The sequence below is a fragment of the Musca domestica genome, unplaced genomic scaffold (genome assembly GCF_030504385.1).
Source record: "Musca domestica strain aabys unplaced genomic scaffold, Musca_domestica.polishedcontigs.V.1.1 3, whole genome shotgun sequence".
Lineage (NCBI taxonomy): Eukaryota > Metazoa > Arthropoda > Insecta > Diptera > Muscidae > Musca > Musca domestica.
This window is the reverse complement of record NW_026712299.1, coordinates 6,935,645-6,956,331: the sequence shown is the minus strand read 5'-3', so window position 1 is coordinate 6,956,331 and position 20,687 is coordinate 6,935,645. Positions and strand designations below refer to the sequence as shown.

General features: G+C 33.2%; 1 protein-coding gene across 2 annotated transcripts in view; it reads left to right on the top strand.

Annotated features, from left to right (window-relative positions):
• Positions 1 to 20,687, top strand: part of LOC101894072 (protein timeless) — a 98,835-nt gene that overhangs the window by 25,941 nt on the left and 52,207 nt on the right. The window contains exons 3-12 of one of the 2 annotated variants that reach the window (XM_020038492.2): positions 1,426 to 1,622; positions 1,695 to 2,474; positions 2,542 to 3,376; positions 9,090 to 9,231; positions 9,301 to 9,809; positions 13,823 to 14,021; positions 14,081 to 14,208; positions 18,038 to 18,191; positions 18,463 to 18,618; positions 18,688 to 18,856. In XM_020038492.2, the coding sequence (XP_019894051.1) occupies positions 1,526 to 1,622; positions 1,695 to 2,474; positions 2,542 to 3,376; positions 9,090 to 9,231; positions 9,301 to 9,809; positions 13,823 to 14,021; positions 14,081 to 14,208; positions 18,038 to 18,191; positions 18,463 to 18,618; positions 18,688 to 18,856 (3,169 nt within the window). In that variant the 5' untranslated portion in view covers positions 1,426 to 1,525. Of the gene's footprint in view, positions 1 to 1,425; positions 1,623 to 1,694; positions 2,475 to 2,541; positions 3,377 to 9,089; positions 9,810 to 13,822; positions 14,022 to 14,080; positions 14,209 to 18,037; positions 18,192 to 18,462; positions 18,619 to 18,687; positions 18,857 to 20,687 lie in introns of both variants that reach the window. The other variant, XM_059124810.1, reaches the window with a different exon arrangement.

Genomic DNA, 20,687 nt, shown 5'->3' with positions numbered 1-20,687 from the left:
GGATCACTGTGAATGTGCTACCTTTAAATAGGAAGATGGATTATGAACTGCGTAGTTCATGGAGTACGAAATGGTACTAAATTTGACACAGAGTGTAGGAATAGAGCTGGAATTATGAATTTCGGAATTAGGATCACTGTGAGTGTGTAGGATTTAAACATTGCGGTTTTTTTGAAATACGTACTTTATAGTGTACGAAAAGTACTAAATGGTACTTAATTAACGATTGTAGGAAAAGGGCTGAAATTGTGAATTTTAGTATTGGGATCATTGTGAGTATATAGGATTTTAACAATACACCGAATTTGAAAATCCGTACTGCATAGTATACGAAAAGTACTAAATGGTACTAAATTTGGTAACGATATAAGGGAGAGAGATGGAATTACGCGGACCACTGTGAGTGTGAAGGATTTAAAAAATACGGCGTTTTTAAAATTCGTACTGCATTGTGTACGAAAAGTACTAATTGGTACTTAATTTGGTAACGATTGTAGGAAAAGGATTTAAACAATGCGGTGTTTTTGGAAATACGTACTTTATAGTGTACGAAATGTACTAAATGGTACTAAATTTGGTAACGAGTGTGGGAATAGAGTTGGAATTGCGAATTTTCGTATGTGGACCACTGTGAGTGAGTAAGTAGGATATAGCCAATTCGATGTTTTTTGAAAGTCGTACTTTTATGGTGCGCAAAGTACTTAATTTGGGCTACGGTGTAGGAATGGGACTGCAATTATGAGTTTTGGTATAAGAGTCATTGTGGGCGATCATAATCCATCCAATTACGAGCTTTTAATATAGGGTAGTGGAAGAGATGGAACAATGAAATTCGGTATGATGATCACTGTGAGTGTGTGGGTCTAGATATGGGGGTTCAATGGGTGTAGCTTGAATTTTGAAAGCGGTTATATGTCGCATGGTATTACATTGAATTCCACTGGTATAGAGAGCACAGGAGGAGGAGGCAAAATTATAACATTTTCTAGGCTAATCAGTGTTTGGTACAGCTTTAATTGATTTTTGATAAAAGTCACCAATAGACTTTCACTTAAAGTTATGGAGGTTTCTAAATGCTGTCCTGAAGTACTCAAATCAAAAACTTCAAATTTCAGTGGACATATGCCTACCATTTTATGCAATGGAGAGTTTGATGCCTTGAGAGCATAGAGTCCAAACTTGGACACATTTTAAATAAATTTTATAATTTTTTTTTTTTTTTAAGTTCGTCACGTTTCTCAATTATTATTCAGAGAACATCAGAAAAATGCATTCTCTCAGAAGACCTCAGAAAAGATGCTGTGCAAAACAGCTTTGAAGAAATTTCCGATTTCGAAATAAGATGTTTCCATTTATTGCTTATGATGAATTTTTGTAAGGTGCTCACTAACCTCTTCCCCTTTCCCCTCTCTATTTTCATTGCAGCATTTTAAGGCCCAGTCACATTGTTACAACCATTCCAAATGAATGCCACAGACGAAGATCTTAAACTACAAACGTAAATCATCGATCACATTTTGTTGTAATGGACTGGCTATTAGAAACGCCTCAGCTATATAGTGCTTTCTCCTCGCTGGGCTCCCTGATGGGAGATACCTATGTCGTAAGTGATAAGGTTCTAGGTAAGTCCATTGCTCGCATAGTAGCAAAACCACCACGCGAGTCATCTCAACTAATCATGCTGACATTTCCAGAAACATTGGAAGAAATTGACTTTAAATTGACCTATGAAGATCAGACGCTGCGAACATTTCGTCGTGCTGTAGGTTTTGGTAAAAATGTTAAATCGGATTTGTTGCCGTTGCTGGAAAATGCCAAGGATGAAGAGGTTTTCGATTCGGTCATAAGGATATTGGTTAACCTCACTGCACCGGTAGAATGTCTTTTCTCGGTCGATGTAATGTATCGGACCGAAGTGGGTCGCTACACGATTTTCGAGTTGAATAACTTGCTGCACACAAGCAAGGAGGCCTTTACCGATCCGAAGAGTACCAAATGTGTGGTGGAATATATGACAAGGATTTTGGAATCCGATTCCAAGTTATCGGCCAAGAAATGTGAACAAATCAATAATTGTTTGTTGCTGTTGCGCAACATTTTGCACATACCCGAGCCGAGGGGGAACTACATCATGTCCTCCACCTCGCACAATCAGTCGGGTGGAACTCATGCCGTTTCCATGCAGAATACCATTTTGTGGAATTTATTTATCCAGAGCATAGATAAGTTGCTGCTCTATCTCATGACATGTCCCCAGAGGGCCGTATGGGGTGTCACCCTGGTCCAGTTAATTGCCTTGATGTACAAGGATCAGCATGTGAGTACCTTGCAGAAACTTTTGAATATGTGGTTTGAGGCTTCGCTGTCGGAAAGTTCTGAGGACAATGAGAGCAACACCTCACCGCCGAAGCAGGGTAGCTGTGATTCGAGTCCCATGTTGACATCGGACCCCACCTCCGATTCATCGGATAATGGTAGGTTGGCGAAATATTTTATTTATTTGTTTTTCTTCTAAAGGGGTTCTTTTTTTTTGCATTCCAGGCAGTGGAGGCACCAAGAAAAATGTCAGCTCCGAGGATCGTCGTCAGGCCTTGCGCGAAGAAACCGAGGCCACATTACAAGAGGTAAGCCGTAAGGGCCAGGAATATCAAAACTCCATGCTAAGAGTACCGGCTGACAATGTCGATGCCACGGAGTTGGCCAACGATCTCAGTTTGAAGGCCAGCCAGGAGGCCAGTAACAATGGCAGTTGGTCCCAAAAGGAAGCAATGGCAAATGAAGAGGCCACCACAACACCAACGAAAATTAAAATAGAACCCAATAAAAACGAAAATGCTTGCGAGAATCCACCCATCCTGGTGGCAGTGAAACCAAGCAAACAACAGCAACAACAACTTCTACAACCAGCTGAACCTGTTTCAAGCACTTCCAAAAAGTCAGATAATGACAATTTTATGGCCCCACCAGCCCTACCGCTTAAGCCACCCATCCCAGCCACAGTGGCAGCGGTGTGTGGTGCTCCTCTCCCCTTGATACCCAATGACCCAGAGCTCTTGGAACCATGCCCTAAGCAGTGCCAACAAAAGACACCACATTCGGCCCATGTCAAGTTGACCATGGGTAAATGTGGTCCCCAGAAACGTCAGTGCCCCTCCTCGCAGTCCGAACTCTCCGATTGCGGCTATGGTACTCAAGTTGAAAATCAGGAGTCCATATCAACCTCTAGTAATGACGACGATGGTCCTCAGAGCAAACCGCAACATCAAAAGCCGCCCTGCAGTTCAAAGTCGCGCAAGGGCCAGCGAAATGTTCTCACGGCCATCGATAAGAAGGAGTTAAGACGCAAGAAGCTGGTGAAACGCAGCAAGAGTAGTTTGTGAGTAAAAAATAATAAATAGAAGAGCTAAAGAGAGGAATATTTTAGAACTAGGAAGTGCCCGCTATTTCGTCAGCAAAAAGTCTACCTTAAAATTTTGGATTCGTTCCAATAGTGCGAGTTAGATTTTAGTACTCGAAATGCAGAATTTGTTCAGTTTGAACTTTTAATCGAAACCAAAATGGACCCACCTCCAATTATTCTGTCCAAAACTATTTCAACGTCTCCATATGTGAACCCCAGAAACTAATAGTAAAATTTCAGAATTTAAGTTCTATCCGCTCACCCAATACCAAATTAAGTACTACTTAGTACTTTTCGTATAATCATAGTACACATTTCCGATACACCCCCATATCTCAATTCCCAACAGAGGCCTTAATGTCAAGTTTCCGGATATTAGCTCTATTTTTTCACTCAATACCAAATTTAGTACTATTTAGTACCTCTCGTAAAATTTCCAAACCTCCTCCATATCTTAGACACAGACATTATCAGTGACATCTAAATCAAATTTCAGGATTTTAACTCTGTAATTTCCCCGATTGCCAAATTAAGTATCATTTAGTACTCTTTGTACAATTATAGGAAATATTTCAGAAACCACCTCCATATATCAACAGAGAGTTCAATATAAAATTTGAGAATTCCAGACCTAGTCCTTCACCCAATACCAAATTTAGCACCACTTAGTACTTTTCGTACAAATATAGGACCCACTTCCAAACCACCGCGGAATCTCAAACATAGATACCACCAATAATTTATCTATTAAATTTCAGAATGACATCTCCATCCCTCCACCCAATACTAAATTTAGTACCAATTTGTTCTTTTTGTACAAATTTAGTACACATTTCCGAAACCACCTCCATAGGTCCAGGCGATACATGAACTGCACCCTTAATACCAACTTTCACATTTCAAGCACTACGCTTGAATTCCTTAAAAAATATTTTTTTAAATTCCCCGATGTAGTCCCTAAAATGATATTTTTAAAAATCTATAATTAGAGTTCAAAGAGTCCTTGAAAAAATATTTTTGTAGTCCTCAAAAAATACTTTGAAAAATCAACGATTGGAGTCCTTAGAAAAATATTTTTAAAAATCCCCGATTAGAGTTCAGAGTCCTTGAAAAATTATTTTTGTAGTCTTTAAAAAAATATTTTTAAAAATATACGATTTGAGTTCAGAGTCCTTGAAAAATATTTTTGTAGTCCTTAAAAAAATATTTTTAAAAATCCGCTATTAGAGTTCAAAGTTCTTGAAAAAATATTTTTGTAGTCCTTAAAAAAATATTTTTAAAAATCCACGATTATAGTTCAGAGTTCTTGAAAAAATATTTTTATAGTCCATAAAAAATTTTTTTAAAAATCCACGAATGAAGTCCTTGAAACTCAATTTCAAAAATCTACGAATGAAGTCCTTGAAACCCAATTTTTAAAAATCCACGATTAAGTCCTTAATAAAATTTAGATTGAAGTCCTTAAATACCAATTTTCAAAAATCCAGGATTGAAGTCCTTAAAACCAATTTTTAAAAATCCACGATTAAGTCCATAAAAATCAATTTTTAAAAATTTACGATTAAAGTCCTTAAATACCAATTTTTAAAAAATCAACGATTGGAGTTCTTGGAAAAATATTTCTGAAAATCCCCGATTAGAGTTCAAAGTTCTTGAAAAAATATTTTCGTAGTCCTTAAAAAATACTTTTAAAAATTCACGATTAGAGTTCAAAGTTCTTGAAAAAATATTTTTGTAGTCCTTAAAGAAATATTTTTAAAAATCCACGATTAGAGTTCAGAGTTCTTGAAAAAATATTTTTATAGTCCATAAAATTTTTTTTAAAAATCCACGAATGAAGTCCTTGAAACTCAATTTTCAAAAATCCACGAATGAAGTCCTTGAAACCCAATTTTTAAAAATCCACAATTAAGTCCTTAAAAACCAATTTTTAAAAATCCACCATTAAGTCCTTAAAAACCAATTTTTAAAAATCCACGATTAAGTCCTTAATAAAATTTAGATTGAAGTCCTTAAATACCAATTTTCAAAAATCCAGGATTGAAGTCCTTAAAACCAATTTTTAAAAATCCACGATTAAGTCCTTAAAAATCAATTTTTAAAAATTTACGATTGAAGTCCTTAAAAACCAATTATTAAAAATACCAATTTTTAAAAAATCAACGATTGGAGTTCTTGGAAAAATATTTCTGAAAATCCCCGATTAGAGTTCAGTGTCCTCGAAAAATATTTTTGTAGTCCTTAAAAAATATTTTTAAAAATTCACGATTAGAGTTCAAAGTTCTTGAAAAAATATTTTCGTAGTCCTTAAAAAATATTTTTAAAAATTCACGATTAGAGTTCAAAGTTCTTGAAAAAATATTTTCGTAGTCCTTAAAAAATATTTTTAAAAATCCACGATTAGAGTTCAAAGAGTCCTTGAAAAAATATTTTTGTAGTCCTTAAAAAATACTTTGAAATATCAACGATGGGAGTCCTTAAAAAATATTTTAAAAATTCACGATTGAAGTCGTTAAAAACATATTTTGAAAAATCCACGTTGAAGTCCTTGAGAAAATATTTTTAAAAATCCACGTTGAAGTCCTTGAGAAAATATTTTTAAAAATCCACGTTGAAGTCCTTGAGAAAATATTTTTAAAAATCCACGTTGAAGTCCTTGAGAAAATATTTTTAAAAATCCACGTTGAAGTCCTTGAGAAAATATTTTTAAAAATCCACGTTGAAGTCCTTGAGAAAATATTTTTAAAAATCCACGTTGAAGTCCTTGAGAAAATATTTTTAAAAATCCACGTTGAAGTCCTTGAGAAAATATTTTTAAAAATCCACGTTGAAGTCCTTGAGAAAATATTTTTAAAAATCCACGTTGAAGTCCTTGAGAAAATATTTTTAAAAATCCACGTTGAAGTCCTTGAGAAAATATTTTTAAAAATCCACGTTGAAGTCCTTGAGAAAATATTTTTAAAAATCCACGCTTGAAGTCCTTAAAAAATATCTTCAAAAAATCCACGCTTGGAGTCCTTAAAAAATATTTTTAAAAATCCACGCTTGAAGTCCTTTAAAAAATATTTTTAAAAATCCACGCTTGAAGTCCTTAAAAAAATATCTTCAAAAAATCCACGCTTGGAGTCCTTAAAAAATATTTTTAAAAATCCACGCTTGAAGTCCTTTAAAAAATATTTTTAAAAATCCACGCTTGAAGTCCTTAAAAAAATATTTTTTAAAAATCCACGCTTGAAGTCCTTAAAAAATATTTTTAAAAATCCACGCTTGAAGTCCTTAAAAAAATATTTTTAAAAATCCACGCTTGAAGTCCTTGTGAAAATATTTTTTAAAATCCACGCTTAAGCCGTTGTGAAAATATTTTTAAAAATCCACGCTTGAAGTCCTTAAAAAAATATATTTTAAAATTCAAGCTTGAACTCCTTGAAAAAATATTTTTAAAAATCCACGCTTGAAGTCCTTGAAAAAATATATTTTAAAATTCAAGCTTGAACTCCTTGAAAAAATATTGTTAAAAATCAAAGTTCGAAAAAATATATTTAAAAATCCAAGCTTGATGTCTTTGAAAAAATATTTTTTAAAATCCAAGCTTGAAGTCCTTGAAAAAATATTTTTAAAAATCTAAGCTTGAAGTCCTTGAAAAAATATTTTTAAAAATCATAGCTTGAAAAAATATTTTTAAAAATCCAAGCTTGAAGTCTTTGAAAAAATATTTTTTAAAATCCAAGCTTGAAGTCCTTGAAAAAATATTTTTAAAAATCTAAGCTTGAAGTCCTTGAAAAAATATTTTTAAAAATCATAGCTTGACAAAATATTTTTAAAAATCCAAGCTTGAAGTCTTTGAAAAAATATTTTTTAAAATCCAAGCTTGAAGTCCTTGAAAAAATATTTTTAAAAATCCAAGCTTGAAGTCTTTGAAAAAATATTTTTAAAAATCTAAGCTTGAAGTCCTTGAAAAAATATTTTTAAAAATCAAAGTTCGAAAAAATATATTTAAAAATCCAAGCTTGATGTCTTTGAAAAAATATTTTTTAAAATCCAAGCTTGAAGTCCTTGAAAAAATATTTTTAAAAATCTAAGCTTGAAGTCCTTGAAAAAATATTTTTAAAAATCATAGCTTGAAAAAATATTTTTAAAAATCCAAGCTTGAAGTCTTTGAAAAAATATTTTTTAAAATCCAAGCTTGAAGTCCTTGAAAAAATATTTTTAAAAATCTAAGCTTGAAGTCCTTGAAAAAATATTTTTAAAAATCATAGCTTGACAAAATATTTTTAAAAATCCAAGCTTGAAGTCTTTGAAAAAATATTTTTTAAAATCCAAGCTTGAAGTCCTTGAAAAAATATTATTAAAAATCCAAGCTTGAAGTCTTTGAAAAAATATTTTTAAAAATCAAAGTTCGAATAAATATATTTAAAAATCCAAGCTTGATGTCTTTGAAAAAATATTTTTTAAAATCCAAGCTTGAAAAAATATTTTTAAAAATCATAGCTTGACAAAATATTTTTAAAAATCCAAGCTTGAAGTCTTTGAAAAAATATTTTTTAAAATCCAAGCTTGAAGTCCTTGAAAAAATATTTTTAAAAATCCAAGCTTGAAGTCTTTGAAAAAATATTTTTTAAAATCCAAGCTTGAAGTCCTTGAAAACATAATTTTAAAAATCTAAGCTTGAAGTCCTTGAAAAAATATTTTTAAAAATCATAGCTTGACAAAATATTTTTAAAAATCCAAGCTTGAAGTCTTTGAAAAAATATTTTTTAAAATTCAAGCTTGAAGTCCTTGAAAAAATATTTTTAAAAATCTAAGCTTGAAGTCCTTGAAAAAATATTTTTAAAAATAATAGCTTGAAGTCTTTGAAAAAATATTTTTTAAAATCCAAGCTTGAAGTCCTTGAAAAAATATTTTTAAAAATCCAACTTGAAGTCCTTAAGAAAATATTTTTAAAAATCTACGCTTAAAGTCCTTGAAAAAAATATTTTTAAAAATTGACGATTGTAATCCTTTAAAGAATATTTTTTTTTTTAAATTCCATGATTGAAGTCCTTAAATCATATTTTTAAAAATCCAAGATTGAAGTTCTTGAAAGAATATTTTTAAAAATCCATGATTAGAGTTCAAAAAGTCCTTGAAAAAATATTTTTGTAGTCCTTAAAAAAATATTTTTAAAAATCCATGATTAGAGTTCAAAGAGTTCTTGAAAAATATTTTTGGAGTCCTTAAAAAATATTGTCAAAAATCCTAGATGGGAGTCCCTAAAACATATTTTTAAAAATCCACGATTGGAATCCTTAAAAAAATATTATTAAAAATCCACAAATTGAGTTCGAAGAGTTCTTGAAAAAATATTCTTGGAGTCCCTAAAAGATATTTGGAATCCTTAAAAAAATATTTTTAAAAATCCACGATTGGAGTGCTTAAAACAATATTTTTAAAAATTCGCGACTTGAGTCCTTAAAAAATATTATTATTATTTTGTTTTTAATTTACGTTTCTCTCTTATAGTCTCCGAATAATATTCATTAAAACCTCTATTATACTTCTGATAGCCCCGGAACCAGTATTAGAAAAGTCCTCAATTATAGCTCTAAAAATAGTTTCTTTAAATATTTCTCGCTTAAAGCTCTAAGGATCTTAAAAAAATATTCGTAAAAAATATTTTTTTTTTATTTCACTCCTTTTTCCCTCCTCGCAGAATAAACATGAAAGGCCTGGTGCAGCACATACCCACAGATGAGGATATCGCAAATCTCTTGAAAGAATTCACTGTGGACTTTTTGCTCAAGGGCTATAGTTATTTGGTGGAGGATTTACATTCACAGCTCCTCACAAATTTGGTAAGTCTACAAACAAAATACATCATCCACTTAATTAAGAATTTGTCTTTCCTTCCTTCCTTCCTGCAGAACATTCCCATCGATACATCACATTTCTTTTGGTTGGTGACCTATTTCCTGAAGTTCGCCGCCCAACTGGAACTGGATATGGAACATGTCAACAACATTCTGACCTTCGAGGTGATAAGCTATTTAACCTATGAGGGAGTGATGCTGTGCGAACAACTTGAATTGAATTCGCGACAAGAGGGTAGTGATCCGAATCCTTATTTGCGTCGCATGCATTTGGTCGTCACGGCAATACGAGAATTCCTACAGGCCATTGAAACCTATAAGAAAGTCACCCATTTGAGTGAAGAAGATCGTGAGCGATTGCGTTTGCTGCAGTTGCAAATCAGTAGTTCCGAAGATTTAAGAAATCTATTTGTGTTGCTGTTGCGTCGCTTCAATCCCAGTCTACATCCGAAGCAGTATCTGCAAGATTTGGTGGTAACCAATCATATGTTGCTCTTGATACTGGATAGTGTTACAAAGTCGGAAGATAATGTCCATATTAAGATGATCGACCACGTTTCACAGTAAGTTTTGAGAAAAAAATTATATTCGTGAAAAATCCAAGTTGTAGCTCTGATGGTCCTTGAAAAATATTTTTTTAACAAGTTAAAGAGTATCAGTCGGTTTTGGCTGAGAGTAAAGTAATTGACTGACTGGTCTACTGACTGACTGACTTAACGATTCATCAACATCTAGACGAAACGGTTTCAGTTGGAATCTTGAAATTTTGGGTGAGGGTCACACTTCATCCGAAGGGGTCAGATAAGGCTGGGTTTTTGGATAATCGTACTAGAATGATACGAAAAGTATTAAAGGGTACTAAATATGGTACCCTATGCATTTGAGGTAGCAGAAGAGCTTAAACGCTTAGATTTAGACAGCGGGTTTCTGATGGAGTGTTTGATAGATGTACTAAAGTGTTTTTGGAAATTCGCAATATAAGTGTACGAAAAGTACTAAAATGTACTATTTTTGGTATCATTTCGTATCATGTGAACGGTTAGAGAAAAAAACTTGAAATATGGAATGGGGATTAGGGTTAAAGAGAAGAGTCGATGTAAAGAGGTAGTCTTCTAAGTGTGTACTTATGTATACGAAAAGTACCAAATGGTACAAAATTTGGTACAATTTAGATTTGGGTGAACCGATAGAGCTAGAATGTTGAAATTTAGAAATAAGATTACTATTGCATTGTAGGACTGAGGAATGTAGGCGGTTTTGGAATTTCGTACTTATGTGTATATAATGGTACTAAATTTGGTACAATTGAGATTTTTGGTAAACCAGTAGGGTTGGCATCCTGAAATTTGAAAATAAGACTTCTATTGGACTGAAAAATGTAGTTATGGAAATTTGTACTTAGCGGTACTAAGTGGTACTAAATTTAATACAATTTTGATTTGGATGAACCAGTAGAGCTGGTATCCTGAAAATTTTGGATGAGAGTCACTAATGGAGTGCTGGATAGATGCACCAAACTGTTAGTGGAAATTCAAACTTTAAATTTAGGAAATGTCCTAAAATGGTACTAAATCTCAAAAATTGTACCATTTGGTATTATTATTTGAACGGACAAAGTTAAAAACTTCAAATTTGGTATAAGAATCAAGGTTGGAAAGTAAAGGTGGTTTTGGAAATGGGTACTAAGTGTGCAAACTGTACTAAATATTACTCAATTTGGTACAATTTAGTATTGGGTGAGCAGATGAGGCTTGCAGTTTGAAATTTTCTATAGCCTTGACATATGGATTGGCTTTGAAAGTGTGTATTATAATTGTACCAAAAGTACTAAATGGTACTAAATTTAGTACTGGGTGAAGGGATAGGGTTGTAATCCTCAAATTTGATATTGTATTGTCTCTCTTTGTATGGATTTGTATAATGAAGGTGGTTTTGGAAATATGTACTAAGTGTGCGAACTGTACTAAATGGTACTAAATTTGAAACAGTTTGGTTTAGGGTTAACAGATGAAGCTGGAATTTTGTTATTTTGTATTGGGTTAGTGGCAGGTTTGTGAGAAGGTCTGTTCATGTGTAGCCTGGACATATGGTTGTGGTTTCGGATATGCCTCGTATACATGTACAAAAAGTACTGAATGGTACTAAATTTGGAATTGGATGAAGGGACATAGCTGAAATCCTCGAATTTGATATTGAAGTCTCTGTTGGTATGTGGAATTGATATATGGAGGTGGTTCCGAAAATGTGTACTATAATTGTACAAAAAGTACTAAGTGGTACTAAAATAGATATTGGGTAAAGGGATAGAGTAAGAATCCAAAAATTTGATATTGAGGTCTGTTAATGGTATTGGTATGTTGTGGTAAAGAGGTGGTTTTGGAAATGTGTACTATAATTGTACGAAAAGTTCTAAATAGTACTATATTTGGTACAAATTGGTATTGGGTGAAAAATATCTGTTAAAAGTCCATTGAAAAATATTCTTTAAAAATCCAAAATGATGGCTTTAAAATCTGAAATTTGGTATTAGGCTTGCTGTTTATGTGTACCCTGGATATATGGAGGTGTTTTGGGAAATGTGTACCATAATTGTTCAAAAAGTGCTAAGTGGTACTAAATTAGGTATTGGGTGGATGAATAAAGCTGGAATCTCGATATTTGATATTTGATATTTAGGTATCTTTGGGTTTCTGGAATTGAGATATGGAGGTGGTTTTAAAAATGTGTTCCACAATTGTACGAAAGGTACTAAATGTTACTATATTTGGTACTTAATTTGGTATAGCCAAAGATTTGAAAAAAACTATTCTTTAAAAATCCACGACTGGACCTTGAGAAAATATTCTTTAAAAATCCACGACTGGACCTTGAGAAAATATTCTTTAAAAATCCACGACTGGACCTTGAGAAAATATTCTTTAAAAATCCACGACTGGGCCTTGAGAAAATATTCTTTAAAAATCCACGACTGGACCTTGAGAAAATATTCTTTAAAAATCCACGACTGGACCTTGAGAAAATATTCTTTAAAAATCCACGACTGGACCTTGAGAAAATATTCTTTAAAAATCCACGACTGGACCTTGAGAAAATATTCTTTAAAAATCCACGACTGGACCTTGAGAAAATATTCTTTAAAAATCCACGACTGGACCTTGAGAAAATATTCTTTAAAAATCCACGACTGGACCTTGAGAAAATATTCTTTAAAAATCCACGACTGGACCTTGAGAAAATATTCTTTAAAAATCCACGACTGGACCTTGAGAAAATATTCTTTAAAAATCCACGACTGGACCTTGAGAAAATATTCTTTAAAAATCCACGACTGGACCTTGAGAAAATATTCTTTAAAAATCCACGACTGGACCTTGAGAAAATATTCTTTAAAAATCCACGACTGGACCTTGAGAAAATATTCTTTAAAAATCCACGACTGGACTTTGAGAAAATATTCTTTAAAAATCCACGACTGGACCTTGAGAAAATATTCTTTAAAAATCCACGACTGGACCTTGAGAAAATATTCTTTAAAAATCCACGACTGGACCTTGAGAAAATATTCTTTAAAAATCCACGACTGGACCTTGAGAAAATATTCTTTAAAAATCCACGACTGGACCTTGAGAAAATATTCTTTAAAAATCCACGACTGGACCTTGAGAAAATATTGTTTAAAACTCCACGACTGGGCCTTGAAAAAATGCTATTAAAATGTACACGACAGGGTCTTGAAAAAATATTCTTCAAAAATCCACTACTGGGCCTAGAAAAAATATTCTTTAAAAATCCACGACAGGGCCTTAAAAAATGGTCTTTAAAAATCCACGACTGGACTTTGAAAAAATATTCTTTAATAGTTCACAACTGGAGCTTGAAAAAATATTTTTAATAGTTCACGACTGGAGCTTGAAAAAATTATTCTTTAAAAATCCACGACTGGACCTTCAAAGAATCCACGATTGGACCTTCAAAAATCTACGACTGGACCTTGAAAAAATTATTCTTTAAAAATCCACGACTGGACCTTCAAAAAATCCACGATTGGACCTTCAAAAAATCTACGACTGGACCTTCATAAAATTATTCTTTAAAAATTCACGACTGGACCTTCAAAAAATCCACGATTGGACCTTCAAAAAATCTACGAGTAGACCTTGATAAAATTATTCTTTAAAAAAACACGACTGGACTTCAAAAAATCCAAAACAAGACCTTGAAAAAATGTTCTTTAAAAATTCACTACTGGAACTTCCAAAAACCACGACTGAACGTTGAAAAAATGTTCTTTTAAAATCTACGACTGGATCCTTATAATCCTTGAACAATTATTCTTTTAAAAATCTAAGATTATTGTACAGACGATCCTTAAAAAAACTTTTCTTTAATCTCTGAGGGTCCTTAAAATATGGTCAGTAAAAATCTCCCATTAAACCTTTGATGGCCCTTGAAACAACATTCTTAAAAATATATGTGAATGTAGCTCCGCTGGTGCTTCAAGAATTAAAAATCTACGACTGTTGATTTAAACTTCTTTACAAAGATATCCTTTAACGAATTTCCCTTCCCATTTCAGATTTGCCACCATGGAAATAATGCACTTCTATGGCATGCTGCTGGACGATTTCAATAGCAATGGTGAATTTGTCAACGATTGTATATTCACCATGATGCATCACATTGGTGGTGATTTGGGACAAAGTACCGCTCTATTTCTGCCGGTGATTTTGAAGACCTTCTCACGTATTTGGGAGGCAGATTATGAGCTGTGTGATGTAAGTTGTCATCTCATACCCCTAAAACTTTGTTAAAATAATAATTGTTTCCATATCAGGATTGGTCGGATTTAATTGAATATGTAATACACAAATTCATAAACACACCACAGAAGAGCCCATTGGCCGCCTCATCGGCATCCCTGACTGAGCTGACCAAGGAACACAACATGGAGACAGCTGTGAGGTAAGAACCCTTGTTAGCCGAAAAGAGATGGCATATACCACCCATAAAATGTAACATATATTTGTTAATAACAAATTAATATATATAACTCATATCATATATGTATACATATATCTCATTGTTGGCATAAACAAATAATTTATTTTAAATATTTTTTTTTAATTGATTAGAAGCTTCAATATTTTTAGAATATTTATTTCGTAACTCTACGTGGAGTTGTTACCTCTTTCAAGGTCTTTAATTTCCGCATTATCTTTTTTGTTATTCTCTCTAGAGTATTTGGAAAATGAAATTGAAATGATGCATGGATTTGTAGAGAACAATTTTGGAAATTTTCAATTTTTTATGTTCTTTGGACTCCCCCTTTGTTCTTTTCAGATCCTTGACCATAAAATCACAAAACTAATTTTTAAAACCTTTTGTTTTTCAACAGCAAATTGATTTTACAGAGTTTCTTTTGCTTTCGATTCAGTTCAGTCAGTCTTAGAGTAGTGATGGTGATGATCGCTAGAGCTAGGTGACCGATGATCATGATGATGCATGCATGCTTTTCAGTCAGTCAGTGATTGTGTGTGGGTGTTGTGTGCGTCATTCCCGAAGGATATGTACCAGAGTAGCGGTCAAGTACAAAATGGACGGATCGTGGGATTCAGAGGGAGAGTGGTATTAGAGTGCTTCAGCTGTGCAGCCGTTTGGAGACAGAGAGTAAAAAAACGATTCTGCTAGTTATGGGAACTCGCGTATATTCTAGAAATTTAGGCAATCTCATTGCGTTTGGAAGGAAGTTGTTTTTAGAGCGTTTACTTTTTTGTAATTCAAGGAGGAAATCACTCGTACTTTATGAATGAAAGAAAAGTGATTTGTTTCTTAATTCACGAATACCCTTCACCACATATAGAATAATACCGAACCGACATAGGAGTTTTGGAAATTTCCTATAATTAGGAAATAATTTCGATCGTAGACAGCGGCTGAGGAGAATTTTTCTATAGGAAACCAGCAAAGGAAGGAAAGTCAAAAGTAGAGCGGGGCTGGCCATATAAAAAAGCTTTGGGGGCTATAGCTGAGGATTTGTTCACCAAATTTGACATACGTGATTCTAGACTGAAATTGGTCGAATGTGCCAAAATCAATCCTATTTGGGCTAATATCACACATATGGCGCCCAATAAAATTGAAATCGGACGAAGATATATATGGTAGCTATATCTAAATTTGGACCGATTATCACCAATTGCAATAGGGTACTTCATTGGGACAAAGAAATGATTTATTAAAATGTTAATTTCATTCGGACAATAATTGTGACTTTTGCAATACTTACACTGAATGTGATTTTATGGATATCATCAAAAAGAACTATAAGTTTATTCTGCATGTTACAAAAACTTTACACACAAAGATTACGGATTGAATCCTACGCATTCTTCAACTATACTTTGCAAAAAAAAAAGAACAAGTAAAAAAGTACCCTCCACCGTTTAGGACGAATTAAAAAATTTTCAAAAACAAAAATCCATTAAAAAATCCTATTAAAGTCTTAAAAATCTGCTCTTATATCTCTGCCAGTGGGCAAAGTACTCATAAAGAACTCCTTGTGTACAATTTCAGACAATTCCATTGAAAAATGATGCTAAAATCATCAAAATACCGATAATTGGGGGGGGGGGGGGGGCGTTATATGGGGGCTATACGATGTCGTGGACCGAGATAGAGCATCTTTGAACTTGCAGACAAAAGACAGATCTGTGCAAAATTTTAGCTTCCTATCTTAATTCCTTTTGACTGTAGCATGATTACAACAGACGGACGCATGGACAGGGCTAAATCGTCTTAGAATTTTACGCCGACCAAGAATGTATATATTTTTTTGGGCCTAAAATGATTATTTCGATAAGTTACAAAGGGAATGACGAACCTTATATACCCTCCATACTATGTATGGTGGAGGGTGTAAAAGCAATAATCCAGTAGATTATGAAAGAAGAGCTAAAAATCCGATTTTGAGTTTTAAGTCTCTCACATGCACAATATGCACTCCACAACAATGATCTTTGGTACCAGATATCAGATAACGTTTAGAAATATGTGCCTAAAATTTTGTCAAGATCGAATCTGATTTAGATATAGCTCCCATTTATATATTTATCTGATTTAATGTTTATTGTGCACCAAATGGCCAATATCAGCCCAAATGGACTGAATTTTGGCACTTCCGACGGAATTCAGTTTAGAAATAATATTTGGTGAAAATCTGTTCAGATACAGATAAAGCTCCCATACATATGTTTCATCCGCTTTGTTGCTAAAGTCCCTCCACAACAAGGATATTTGATACCGGACATCAGACACAGCTCGAAACTACCTCAGCCAAATGTTATCAAGATAAATTCAGATTTTTATATACCTTCGACGCACCTGTAAATGTGCACATTAAATTCACGATAATTAATTGAACACTGTTTTTGAAAAAAAAATCCACTATTTGCAAGCCTTGTTCTGGAGTTAACCTATTCATGATAATTTGCTAAATAATACTTTAAATCGCTTTAAACTGTCAGAGCAGCTTAGAAAATGAGCGATTTATATGAAAAAACTCATTAAAACACCTTGTATTTTATTACACCAATTTGGATACTCTACCATGAGATTGTCAAAAACTTAGACTACAAACATATGTCTACAGAGGGTATACAATACCCTATTTCCCTTGGGACGAAATTCGTTTCAGAACATTCGGAATCGATCTAGTGGTTTTCGTCCGTCCGTCTGCATGCCTTGCTGGCTGGTGCTCACGATAACTCTTGGTACATCGTAATATTATCAAGCTAAAATCTAGTTCGGATATGGGCAATATCGGTCTTATCCATCTTGTACCTCCTCCACAATAAACAAGGAACTTTGCATGTGAAAATAGAGAATAATAACACACTCCATCTAGTAACTCCCCAAAAAGGGTAAACATTTTAAAAAAATCGGCGATATTCTTCAAGCATTGTGTATCTCCACATTTCTTTCAACCATGTGTCTAATGTAAATATGGAATATGTTGGTCCTCCCCCACAAAAGTTTCAAGTTTTGATTTACAATTATTCGCATAAAATTTGGAAAAAAATGTTCGATTTTCATAAAACTGTGCGCATCCTACTATTTTTGTCAGTCAGAATCAATTCCACTGTTTCTAGTACTTCCCCCATGAAAGCTAAACATTTTTCAAAAAACTCCACTCCTTTGGTACATCCCCCATAAAGGGTCAACATTTTGAAAAATTTTAAAATTGCGAAACTTGCGTTCTATATTTTTAAAACCATTGAAATATTACTACTGTCTAAAGTAGGCTTCTTCAACACCTCCTATCTGTGGGATGTCTTCTAGGTACGTTCTGTGCATATACGGCTTCAAAAAGCTTATTAGAAAATCTTATATCTGTGGAACTTTTTCTAAATGATTTGTTTAAATTATAAGAAATAAATTGTTGTAAAGTGTTGCCTAAGGAATATGCGTTTGATAGGTTTGAATTTTTTTAAGAATTGTGTAATATAATACACTAACTTGTGGTGAAGGGTACTAACGATTCGGCCATTGCCGATCTTGAACAATACATCTAAACTGTGTAAATAAACTTTGTAAGATATATTTTGTAAATTTTGCTAATATGTTTCAAAACTGTTTTTAAGCTTCATTTTTTGTTTGTCAATTTTGTCTACCTGAAACCGAATGAAATTTTAATCAAAACTCTACTCAAAAACATGCAACAATTAATATACCCTCTTCTCTTCCATTTAAATAAATATTCATCTTTTTGTGTGAATAAAAATACGCTAAATAGCACTTGGACCCAGGAGGAAATGGACACCTTGTATTGGTATTATGTCCAGAGCAAGAAAAATAATGATGTGGTGGGAAAAATTGTTAAATTGTTTGGTAACAATGGCAACAAGCAGAAATCGAGGATATCGATAATACAACAGCTGTTGCAACAGGTAAGAAAATCAAACAAAGGACGAAATTAAATTTAATGGTAATGTTTCGTAGGACCAAAGTTTTATATAGATTCAAAAATTATTGAGAATTTAGGGTTAACAGATTTTTATAGTAACATTTTAGTGGGGGTCGCCAATATTCCTCAAATAATTTTGGACTCCAAATTCCGATGCAGTTTTAGGTCCTACAAAATATTCCCATTAAAATTGTTTGGAAAATAAATTATCATTCATAACTTATGCTACATAATTGTTTGTGTCCCTTTTGCAGGACATCATAACCTTGGTGGAATATGATGACTTAATGAAATACGAAGATGCCCAATATCAGCGCACTTTGTTAACCACGCCTACTTCAGGTACCACAGAATCTGGCATAGAAATGAAAGATACAGCCATTGCTGGCAAACCTTCCGATGATATTCAGGTAAATTTTAATTTTCTGGTACCTCCTTCAATTTTTTTCACCAGTTTATTTTTATTCGTTTTCTTTCAGATTCTTCGCGATTTAATAATCAAGGAGAAAAAGAAACAACATTTGGAGTGGTTGCAGAAACTCCTATTGGAATGTTGTTATGTCAAATTGATTCTCAGGAAAAATCCCCTAAGAGAGGATCATCAAAATTTGTCAGTGATAATGGAACCAGTAGCCTATCATTCAATATGTAAGTTCAAAATTGACTTAAAATATATGGATTTTTTTTTAGACCAAAATAGGACGTCCGTCTATAAAATGCCTCGAAAAGGTATTTTCTTTGTAAAAAAGTCTTGCCTTCCACAGAAAACTTTGGAAAGATTTTTCTATAGAAGACCTCTAGAAGCTTTTTCTATAGAAGAATGTGGAGAGGTCCTCTCTTCATAGAAAAACTCGAGAAGTGTTATTCCTATAAAAGATTTCTATTGAAAATCTGAAAAAATCTACCCTCTGTAGAAAATAAATTGTTCAATTTAGAAATAGTCGGAAATGTCGTCGGGTAGAGTATCTCCAAGATAACTTCTATCTATAGAAAAGTGCGAAGAGGTCTTTTGTCTAGTAAAACTTATTTTGTCTGTAGAAGATCTCGTAATTGTCTACCTCGTTAGAAGAACTAGAGAAGGTATCCCCACTTATTATTATTATTCTCTCTATTAAAGATCTCGAAAAGCTGTTTTTTCTATAGACAATGTGAAGAGGTCTTCTCTTTATAGAAAAAGATTTCTCTCTGTAGAAGATCTTTTCCAATATAAAAAAAATCGGAAATGTCGTCTTACTATAAAAAATTTCGAATAATCTACATCGAGAGAGAGTGAAGGTATTTTCAAAAGTTCATCCCTTTCTAGAAGAACTATTTTTCTCTGTAGAAAAACTCCCTATTGAAGACCTCAAAAGGTCCATAGAAGGCTTCCAAATATATTCGGTGTAAAAAAATGGAAAAAATGTTCTCTCTATAGAGAATCTTGAAAGGGTCGTGCTCTATAGCATACCCCGAAAATGTTTTCTCGACAATAATTTTCAACAATTAACAAGTGAAAAAGCCCTAAGTTCGGCCGGGCCGATCTCTACCATTTAGAATAAATTTGGCAATCTTCAAAAAAATAAAATCCTATAAAAATCTGTTATCTTAAAATCTTAAAAATACCGAATGTAGCCGTTATATTAGGGTCTATACGACGACGTGGATATACATTGGTAACTTTTGTCATAAGCCATTAAAATATTCAAATGCGAAACTTGAAAAAAAATCTGTGGATAATGTCGCTAAAATCATCAAAGTACCGAATATCGTAAGGTACCGCTATATGAGGGCTATACCAAAACGTGGACCTACTTTGCCCATTTTCAATACCAAAAGTCCTGCAGACCTAATACCCATTTGAGTAAAATTTTATCAACCTACTTCATTTAGTTCGGAAGCTAGAATGATTTCCACAGACGGATATCCCAAAATCGTCATAGAATTTTATGCTGATCAAGAATATATATATTTTGTGGGGTCTAAAATGCATATTTCATTCTATGGTGGAGGGTATAAAAAATTCTCTCTTTAGAGAAACTCGAAAAGATCTGTTCTCTATAGAAGACCGTTGAAAGTTCTTCCAACCATGGAAGAAAATAACTTCTCTCTGAGGAAGTTCTTGTCTATAAAAAAGGCCATGAAAATGTTTTGCATTTGTAGAATGCCCTAACAAAGTCAGGCTTTAAAAACTTTTTTGATAAAATACCCTTTAAAAGCTTTTGGAATGGAATTCAGGTCATTGGAGTACCCCTCATAGGTCGTCTGGCCATAGAAGACCCTTGAAAAGTTATCTGTTGATAAAAGACATTCAAATGTTCTTTCTGGCCATAAAATATCCTTAAAAGTTTTTTTTTTCATAGATTACCCTGAAGAGGTCTGCTGGACAAGAAAGATGATTTAAAGGTATTCCGATCAAAGGAGTCCCTTAAAAGACTATACAAGACTCAGAAAGAAACCAATAGGGCTTCAAACCATAGAACCTTGACTTCTATGGTCCACA